At 46.7% G+C, this 10,920-nt stretch overlaps 1 protein-coding gene across 1 annotated transcript; it reads right to left on the bottom strand.

Moving 5' to 3' along the window:
* Positions 1-1,007: 1,007 nt before the first annotated feature.
* On the bottom strand, positions 1,008-10,293 carry LOC128524006 (interferon-induced protein 44-like). The gene is made up of 8 exons (XM_053496271.1): positions 10,234-10,293; positions 9,031-9,109; positions 8,767-8,797; positions 8,410-8,605; positions 8,161-8,301; positions 7,797-7,968; positions 1,328-1,428; positions 1,008-1,220 (listed from the first exon to the last, which is right to left on the bottom strand). Exons 1-8 carry the CDS (start codon positions 10,291-10,293, stop codon positions 1,014-1,016), a joined length of 987 nt encoding a protein of 328 aa, XP_053352246.1. The 3' UTR covers positions 1,008-1,013.
* Between the last annotated feature and the right edge of the window lie 627 nt (positions 10,294-10,920).

Here is a 10,920-nt window from a genome sequence, read left to right on the forward strand (position 1 = left end):
AAGTAGGGAGGAGTGTAGCATTTTAGTTTATCTGAATGTATAGGTAAGAACAGCTGGGACAAGTTCACACCTGGGGAAGGGGGCAGGGGTGAATTATTTGCATTTGAATATTGTCTGTCATTGTAAAGCACACAGTAACACTAAAACAACAACACTCACTCACTTATCACCTATACTGCTTCATTCTGTATTCAGGGTCACAGAGGGCCTGGCGCCCATTCCAGGAAACTTAGGGCCCAGGCGGGGTACACCCTGGACAGGGTACCAATCTATTGCAGGGCACACACACATACACTAAAACAACAACCTAAAATAAATAGGAATAAGAGGCCCTGATTATGCTGCATAAATATTATTTTGTACAACAAAATTGCCAGAAAAACTCCTATGAAACATGTACACAAATAATAACAATAAACGGATACAAACACAGATAGGATATGTACCAGTTTATAATTTGTAAAAGATTTTGTAAATTTGTCAGCTAGTGAACTTGATTATCTGTCTAAACAACATTAAAATGTGTGTGTTTTAAACTTATTATTGTACAATAAATGTCAAAAGATCTGGTTCAGATTTTTTCATGTCTGGTGTATAAAGTACTCAGATGTTGAAATTCACTGTAGTATTTCTTCGATAGTTATGACTTTTTTATAACATAAGCTTATTAAATAAAAAAACAGTCGCAACTTAAAATGTCACATCGCGCCACCTGGCGGTCATTCCTTGAATAAAATGAATGAATGAAATCCAACTGGTTTATTTTGACACTGGCGTTTTGCAACAGCGGTGAGCATGGCGGTAATAGGCATTCCCGTTGACTACCTACTGTAAGTATTATGTTAAGTTGTTCTATTTTCAGATTTTTTTATTCATGCAAAGCAACCATTTAATATTTATATCTGTATTAATAGACTTCTTTTTAAAAGTGGGATAATAATAATACACTGTAAGTTTTATATTTTAAAATGTGTTGCATTATCAGATTGATTTGGATTGAGGATCGATTGAATTTAAATACATATACAACATGGTTGTTGATTTGAAACTTTGCTCGTAGAGCATGTGACCACATAGTCATTAGCATAATGTATAATTTGTATTAATGCATCCAGCATCAGGCAGTTTATATCCTCATTCACATGGGTCTCCTCGTGATAGTTCAAGACAGGGAAGATACAGTTCACAGGCACACCCAGGGCATTACTGTATTTTATCACCTGAGTATAGACACAGAAATACACATGATGTCATTAATTTGTTCATTTTAAAATTGTATTAGGAAGTCTTTATAGTGATAGAGACGAATTCTAGCAAAAGTACATACGTTTTCTCTGATCTTTTTGCTTTTGTAGATGTTGCGCAGATTCTCCTTTGTCATTTGACATGCACGATCTACTTTTGTCATGAAAACCACTTGAGGGATTACTGTAGCATGATCAGGCAACACACCGAGAAACTTTTGTTATTTCATTGTAAATGTTAGCAGGGTACAAGGATTAAATTATAAAGTTGATGATAAATAAGTCTTCCATGCATAAAAAGTAAGATAGACATCACTATGTGCTAAACCCTGTATATGTGTAATTCCATGCCATTTTCATGACCATCTCAATGCATACACTAATCTAATTAACAACATTTGTAACTAGTGTGGCGTGGGCGGGGTTTTGATGGGCTACCATCATGCTTTGCGGGAGGGATTGTTTTGTGTTCACCCTGTTGGGAAAAGGTGTTTAAGTTAGTGGCTTCGGCCAGAGGTGTGTTTTATGGAGGTTGGATGTGATTGTCTTGGTGTTTACTTTCTGAAGAGCAATAAATTACTCCCAGCCATTTGCATTGGGCAGCAAAGTAGCTCACTCGTCTCTCCAAGTTCCTGCGTGGCGGTGAAAATCGCTACATTTGGTGTCAGAAGTGGGATGGAGAGAAGCGGGTTGAAGCGCACCCCGGAGGAAATCCGGAGGATTCAGGAGGGTCGCCGAGTAGCAGATCATTCCTCCAGCGACGCAGCGCAGGAGCGAGCTACAGCTTCGAGCGCCGCCAGCCGGCGAGGCGACATGCAGCTGCGCCTGCCTGCCTACAACGGTGCTGTCGAGCCGCACGCGTTCCTCGCCCAAGTGGAGCTAGCCGCCGACTACGCGGGTTGGTCCCCGGCGAAAACCGCCGTCCGGGTGACCCTTTCGCTGGAAGGCGACGCGCTCCGGGCGTTGGAGGACCTCCGGGCTGATGAGCGGAAGGACTGGGCGAAGCTGCGGGAGTCTAGAGAAGAGCTAGCGACTCGCGAGCGGCGCGCCTCCGAGCCACTGGGGGCGTTTGCTATGGACTTAAGATCTCTCGTGCGCCGGGGCTACCCAGAATTTGAGCACGCCCAGCAGGAGGAGCTAGCTCGTCGCGCGTTTCTTCGGGGAATCCGGCCGTTACGGCTGCGCGAGCACATCCGGTTAGCGGCACCGGCTTCCCTCTCTGAGGCGCTGTGCGAGGCCAAGCGCGCCGAGCCCATCATGGCTGAACACCACGGCGGAAGAGCGGAGCGATCTCCCGTGGCTCGGGGCCGCGCGGTAGGTGATCCTAGCCGGGGACAGGGCTACCCGTCGCGGCTAGGCCTCGACTCAGCCTCCGAGTTTCCGCGACGACGCCGAGGCCAGGGACCGTCGGACTACAGCTGCAACGTTTTTTGGCCCGAGGACAGCGTACCCCAGCAGCCGTTAAACTAGCTCCAGGGGGCGCTGAGGGGAAGCCGCCTCCCACAGCCGTTTTTGTTTCCCCAACTGCTGGATGTGTACGTGGACTGTGGCCTGGACGACGTTTCGCTGCGGGCGCTCGTGGACACCGGCTCTACAGTTTCGCTGCTGTGCTGGGGCCTATTGGGGCGCGGCGAGCGCGGTTGTATGCTGCCGGAACCAGCGTTGAACATTCGCACCGTGTCGGGGAGTTACCTGAAGATACGGGCCTGTCGCACAGTGCGAATAAAAGTAGGTACAGTCATTCTTTCTCATCCATTCTTTGAGGCAGACAGAGAGGATGATTGTATTTTGGGGTTAGACATTTTGCAAAGGTGGGGCGCGGTACTGAATCTCGCGGACGGCACTCTGTGCGGTAACTTCGGGTTAGCTAGGCTGCTAGTGCCCAAAGCGCAGCCGGACGTGTTAGTAGCACGCACCAGGGGGGCGGAACTTCCGGTGGACGCGCCAGGTAAACATCCGGTAGCCGACCGAGTGAGGATAATGGCCGAGCTGATAGAGCGTAGCAGTGTGGGGCTAAGTCCGACACAGACCGACACCGTGAAGTCTCTTTTGCACGAGTTCGCGGACATTTTCGCGGTAGACGAGCGCGAGTGCACTCATACCAACTTGGTGCAGCACACCATAGATACGGGTAACGCAGCTCCTGTGCGGCTACATCCGAGACGGCTCCCGTTAGCTAAACGGGCTATCGCCGAGCAGACGCTGCGGGAGATGGCCGACTCGGGCGTCATAGAGCCAGCGTCCGGGCAGTGGTCTTCGCCGGTTGTGCTTGTGCGGAAGAAAGACGACTCGTGGCGGTTTTGTGTGGATTACCGGCGGTTAAACGAGGTAACGCGCAAAGATTCTTATCCGTTACCGCGAATAGATGATGCGCTTGAACACGTTACGGGCTCGGCGTGGTTTAGCTCGCTGGATTTGCGTAGCGGGTATTGGCAGGTAGAACTCGCCCCGGAAGCACGTCCTAAAACGGCGTTCTCGATCGGACAGGGGCTGTGGCAATTTCGACGCATGCCATTTGGCCTATGTAACGCTCCAGCTACGTTCGAACGCTTGATGGAGAAAGTATTGGCAGATATTCCTCGCAACCGGTGTGTCGTGTATTTAGACGATTTACTGGTGCACGGCAAGGAATTTGGGGTCGCGTTAGCTAACCTACGGGAGGTATTTTTAGCCATCCGGCGGGCGAACTTGCGGCTTAATCCCAAAAAGTGTCAGCTGTTGCGGCGAGAGACCGTATTTTTGGGACACGTGATTAGCGCCCAGGGGATTGCCACGGATCCAGCCAAAATTGCTGCGGTACAGAATTGGCCTGAACCGGTAAATGTGTCGCAGCTACGCACCTTTCTCGGGTTAGCCTCGTACTATCGCCGGTTCGTAAAGAATTTTGCCACGATCGCCAGCCCGCTACACGAGCTCACGAGAAAGAACCAGCCGTTTCGCTGGGACTGGGTGCACGCGCGAGCGTTCACCCAGTTACGGGAAGCTCTGGTTACGTCGCCTGTTCTAGAATATCCGGACGCGTCCCGTATGTTTATCCTCGACACGGACGCAAGCGATGTAGGCCTGGGGGCCGTCCTGTCTCAGGTGTCCGAGGGCCAAGAGCGTGCTATCGCCTACTTCAGCCGCGCGTTGTCTGGACCGGAGAGGAACTACTGCGTCACGCGGCGCGAGCTGTTAGCGGTCATCGCGGCTCTTAAGCATTTTAGGCCGTATTTATATGGGCAGTCTTTCTTGCTGCGGACCGATCACGCTTCGTTAGTGTGGCTGCTTAGCTTCAAAGAGCCTGAAGGACAGTTAGCGCGCTGGCTTGAGCGGTTGCAAGATTACGATTTTATCGTTCAGCACCGAGCAGGGAAACTGCATGCTAACGCCGATGCTTTGTCCCGCCGGCCGTGTAGCAACAAGCGCTGTCGGCACTGCGAGAGGTTAGAAGCGCGCGCGGGTGATTGCGACGTCGAGCACTTTTCGAACCTCGTGAGTCAGAACAGTCTTCCTGCACAGTCCTCCGGAGCCCCCGTCGGTAACCAGCCGTCCGAGCCGGCATGCAGCCGAGTTACTGCGGTGCCTAAACGATCGCCTATAGCCGTTGCGCCGGTGCCGCAGCTGGACTGTGAACAGTTAATCGCCGAGCAGGAGAAGGACCCGGCGCTGCAGCAGGTATTAGGTTGGGTTAAAGCGGGCCGGAGACCGGAGTATAACGCGTGGGCCTGGGCCTAGAGGTAAAAGCGCTCCATTCGCAGTTCGACAGACTATCGTTGCGGGGGGGCCTACTCTATCGCCACTGGGAGCGGCCGTGCGGCGCTGGCGAGTATTTTCAGCTGCTGGTGCCGCGGACTTTGCGGACACGGGTGTTAGGGATGGTTCATGGGCACGCGGGCGCGGGACACTTCGGCGTAACAAAAACTTTGCGGCGGCTGCGCGCTCGGTTCTATTGGCCGGGCTGCCACACGGATAACGAACTCTTTGTGCACAGATGCGACGTCTGCACGGCAAAGAAGGGCCCTACCCAGCGTTCGCGAGCACCCCTGCAAGACTTTCGGGTGGGGGCACCTATGGAGCGTATGGGCGTGGACATTCTCGGGCCGTTTCCCATTTCCGATCGCGGGAACCGGTATGTGCTGGTGGCCATGGACTACTTCACTAAGTGGCCGGAGGCGTTTGCCGTTCCTGACCAGAGCGCTTCCACCACGGCTCGAGTGCTGGTGGATGAGGTGTTCAGCCGGTTCGGCGCCCCGGAGCAGTTGCACAGCGATCAGGGGCGTAACTTCGAGGCGGAGGTGTTTGCGGCGGTGTGCGAGCGCCTCGGGGTGAAAAAGACCCGCACCACGCCCCTTCATCCGCAGAGTGACGGCCTCGTGGAGCGTTTCAACCGGACACTCACTACCCAGCTCGCCGTGCTTACCAGCGCCCGGCAGAAGGATTGGGACGAACATCTGCCCCTCGTGCTGTGGGCCTATCGCACCGCAGTGCAGGAGTCTTCACAGCTGACGCCAGCGGCGTTAATGTTCGGTCGCGAATTGCGCACGCCCGTGGACCTGGTGTTCGGCCCCCCTCCACAAGTGGATTTACCTACGAAGCCGGGGTTGGATTATTTTTGTTCGCTAAGAGACAAACTGTTCCGTGTCCACGAGTTAGCGCGTAGACACTTGGCGGACGCTGGTGTTAAACAGCGCCGCGTGTATGACACCCACAGCCGGGGACGAGACTTTGCTACTGGGGAGCAGGTTTGGGTGTATTCCCCTGGAAGGAAAAGGGGGCTTTCCCCTAAGCTTATGTCTCACTGGGTGGGGCCCTGCACGGTACTGGCCCAGCTCTCTGACGTAGTCTACCGGGTGCGGTTGACGGGGCGGTCGCGAGTGGTCGTGCTCCACCGGGACCGTCTCGCTCCTTATCAGCCCAACGCCAGCGAGATATCGAACTCTGTGGAGGCTTAGGGGGACGGTTGCAACCCTCCTTCCTCTGCAAAGAGACTCTGGCGTTCACAACGCCAGCGCCGACCACCAGCACGCCTCCTAGACTGAGTTCGCCATGATGACTGGGGACGGTCACAGCTCGGGTGGGGGCAGTGTGGCGTGGGCGGGGTTTTGATGGGCTACCATCATGCTTTGCGGGAGGGATTGTTTTGTGTTCACCCTGTTGGGAAAAGGTGTTTAAGTTAGTGGCTTCGGCCAGAGGTGTGTTTTATGGAGGTTGGATGTGATTGTCTTGGTGTTTACTTTCTGAAGAGCAATAAATTACTCCCAGCCATTTGCATTGGGCAGCAAAGTAGCTCACTCGTCTCTCCAAGTTCCTGCGTGGCGGTGAAAATCGCTACACTATAAAAAAAAGATTCTTTTTATAAGATGTATAAAGAGGTATACTTTAGGCTTCAGCAGTTTATCATACAGTGGAACCTTGGATTACAAGCATATTTGTTCGTATATATCTAAAATCAAAGCGAATTTTCCCATAAGGAATAATGAAAGCTCAGATTATTCGTTCCACAACCCTCAAAAATAAATGTCTAAAAATAATTAATGAAGTAAAACTATGAAGTAAAAATAAAATAAATTAACCTGCACTTTATCTTAAAAAAAAGTAAAAATAAATCCCAACAGATGTGTTTCTGATAGTGTTTGTGTTTTGTGTGTGTGTGTGTGTGTGTCATTTTCTTTCACTCGCTCTCTCTGCATTGTGTGCGTGCATTATTGGACACCGTGCACCTCCCTTCCTCCTCTTGTCTTCACACACACCTCTTCTACTCTTGCCTTCACACACCTTTCCTCCTCTAATCTTCACACACACACACACACACACACACACACTTTAACAGAAACAAGTCTCTGTCGCGATTTTTTCAGAAGTAAAGTGCAGGTTAATTTGTTTTATTTGTACTTTACATCAGTAAATCCGCTGTGTGTGTGTGTGTGTGTGTGTGTGCGTGTGTGTGTGTGTGTGTAAGGAAGGTTAAAGATCCATTTATTCTTTCTCTCTCTCTCTTTTAGCCAGCACTGTGTGTGTGTATGTGTGTGTGTGTGTGTGTGTGTGTGTGTGTAAGGAAGGTTAAAGATCCATTTATTCTTTCTCTCTCTCTCTTTTAGCCAGCACTGTGTGTGTGTATGTGTGTGTGTGTGTGTGTGTGTGTGCACGTCATTAGACACTGTGCCCCTCCCCTCCTCCTCTCACCTTTGTGAGACACACACACACACACAAAAGAATTGGGACAGAGCCTTGTTTTCGTTAGAGTGTGTGAGGGCAAGAGGAGGAGGAGAATGGAAGGTTACAGTGTCTATACACACACACACAGTGCAGGCTGACAGAGAGAGAAAGAAAATGGATCTTTAACCTCTCTTATGATACTCGGTACTCGTAAACCATGACTTTCATGTTTTTCCTCCGCAAACCAGGTTTCTCACAATCCGAGGTTTCACTGTACGTTGTTGTTCACCTATTCTTACATAACCCTATTTATTCTTAGCCCTTAAAATATGTTACCTTTAGAGCGCCTTTTAAAATAAATGTAATAATAATGTAATGTAATTAAAACTACTTTAATAATAATAATAATTTCACCCATTATGCTTGCTGTTTTTCTGACACTCTCCAATTTTTTAAGAAAAGCTTCTTCCATCACTGAAATCTTGTCAGCTGGTACAACATACACCAGGCAGTGCATCTGATCACTTAGGCTGGGATTTTGATTGTAATAAAGGTTGCTTTCAGACATTGGAGTGTCAGGATTGAACTAAAAAAAAGAACATAATAAAGTGTTTGTGCATTCATCCAAAACTGGCCTAAATGATATTTCAGATATTCCACTGTTCACACTGGCAGACTTTTAGTTAATGACATTTGTTTGATACTAATTTACATATGGTGTGACTGGGATAACCAACCACAGGAATCTGTTCACACGAAAGTTTAAGTGTTATCTTACCGTATACCCCTCTTTCATGTGACCTTTTAAAGCACTGATGACATCTTGAGTCAGCACCCCGTCTTCTGCCTCTGCACCCATTATATCGTAGAAGATGAAGGGAAATGATTCTTTTTTATTTGCAAATCTGTAACTTTCAAACTGAAAGTAGTACAGAAATAGTGCATTTCAATATTTATCTAGTTACTTGTGTCATGCATTCAAAGTATAAAGGGGACACACACTTAAGATTTAATAATATAGACTCACACATAGAGTGTGGCTTTTAGTAGATTCGGCAGCAGCCAGACAGTTTACAAATTGACGTCCTTCAAAAATGGATCTGATGGTGTTTATGGTGCTGGACTTTCCTGCTCCAACTGGTCCATACACAAGGTAGCGGAGCTCTTTGACTTCATTACAAATCTTAAATGACTTGAGGCTCTTTAACAATAAATCTTTTTGGCTGAAGGAAAATATACAATTCCATCAACTTGTACAGTATATTGGTTTCTATGTCAGTTATAACTATTCCAGTCTTAATTCGCACCTCGCTACACATTTGCCATGTTAGAAATTAAAACTAAAAGATAATGATATCTTACATGAGGACAATTATGAGCTTACCCCCATTGCACTTTACGCCAGTCCTCAATTTCTGTAAGAAATAAATGACACGCTATAAATACAATATTACTAAGTACTACAGTAGATGGGTACAGTTATACTAAATCTCCTTTAAATTTGCAGAAGACCTAATTTTTGTGAAATATTCATATTTTATATTTAAGCATAAAAACCTTTTTTTATGTTTCTATAATGAGGAAAGATTATTATTTGCATTTCTGGAGTTAATTGATATTATTTCAAGGAAGGATTATTGTTACTTGCCGACTCTGACAATGGCAGAGCATGACGCTGAACCTGAACTGTTGCTCAGGGTTATGGTGTAATTCCCTTCATCACTTTCCTGAGCATTTGAAATTTTCAAGACACATGTAGTTCCACTTTTGCTCACAGTGTGCTTTCCATATACACAAGACAGTGTATGGCTGTCCTTCTGCCATGATACAGTTACATTTTCTGTCTTTGCCTCACATTGAAGAAGAATATCAGCTCCACTTGTAACATGTTTCTCAGCCAGAACTGTAACAAATTCTATTAGACAAATAAGAGAAAAAAGTATATTATATAATCATGCATAATATAGTGGTTTGTATCAGTTTAAGCGCATGTACATGTTAGTCCACTCTGCCAATCTTCAACAAACAGGATGCTAAACATTTCATGTTTATATGTCATATTTTAAATTTTTATATATAAATTTTTTAATTAACAATTACAGTAAATCATAGACTTATTTATGTACTTTATCTTTAAATTGGATAACAGGCTTGACATTTAACACTAGAACTACCAGAGAGGGGCCATTTGGCCCTATCCCCCTAGCTCTACCAGAGAGGGGCCATTTTGCCCTTGTTGTTTTTACCTAATATCCTTAATCACGTGTGAACAGTTGCCTTTGTTCTGTAAATGTGGCGAATACTTACAGAGCGACGTACAAGGTGCTATTGACTTTACAATCAGGGATCACAGTCATCTAAGAGCAATATGTAAGGGGCCATACCAAGGGTACAATTGGTGTAGAAAAATTTTATTTGTCACATTCACATACATACACGGTACGGCATGAAGTGAAATGTATTGCACGACTGCCCAACAAATTGACACAATAAGAAAACACAATAAAATAGAATAAAAAGAAAAGCATAGAAGAGGCATACTGAAGACAAATGGTATGTAAATTCCACTCATTTATCTCCACGTAGCCTTCTCCCAGCATAAAAACTACTACCACTAATAGAAAAAAATATATTTACATAAGTGTGCAACATCTGGTGTTTGTGTATGTGTGTGTGTGTGTGTGTGTGTGTGTGTGAGAGTGACCAGTATTTTAGCAGTTCATTGGTGTGATCTGTTGGCACATATCTGGCACTGCCACTCAGTTTCCTTTTTGCATTTTCCACATGTGCACTTGTAGCAGCGTAAGCTTGCATAATTTTTTTTGCACTGGAAGGTCACCTGACACTTTACCCTTTTCCCTGGGTGTGATGTGGCAGGTTGTTGCCAAAGCAGCTGCTCCTTGTCCACCATCCTTGCTTGCATAAACTGCTTAGCAAGCTCAGTTGCAAGCTGCACCAGGAAATCCACCCTTCTCTCCTTCACTCTAGTGCATGCCTGTTACAGCACATGAGCATTCATTGCTGCCATGTCAATCAAGTTGTAAAACACAGCGACTGGCCATCGCCGTGTTCCTGCCCGTACGGTGTACTGTCGAACCTTCTGGTCCATAATGTCCACGCCACACTTCATGGTGTTGTAGTCAGTAACTGTGTTTGGCTTCCTCTTTCTGTTATCTCCAATCTCAACTATGTTGTACATGGTGCTAAGGATGCAGACGGTCTTCCTCCGCTTGGGCGCATAAACTGTAAGTGTAGTGCCAGTTGTTGAAAACACCTTATAAGTAAGATAAGAAAAGATAAAATGTTATAGTCATTGCACTTTTAATAGCACAATGAAATTGGGAGCTCTTGCTCTAGGTTCAAAATAGAAAAGAAAAAATAACACAGCACTTATATAAATGCTTATATTAATATAGATCAAATAAATAATACAGCACTTTATATAAAAATAGATAAAAATAACGACAACATACCTGTGTGGTGAATTTGTTGCAGTCCGAAGATTGTTTGGCTGATTGTGGAAGCTCACGAAGAATCT

This window comes from Clarias gariepinus, chromosome 5, assembly GCF_024256425.1.
Source record: "Clarias gariepinus isolate MV-2021 ecotype Netherlands chromosome 5, CGAR_prim_01v2, whole genome shotgun sequence".
Taxonomy (NCBI): domain Eukaryota; kingdom Metazoa; phylum Chordata; class Actinopteri; order Siluriformes; family Clariidae; genus Clarias; species Clarias gariepinus.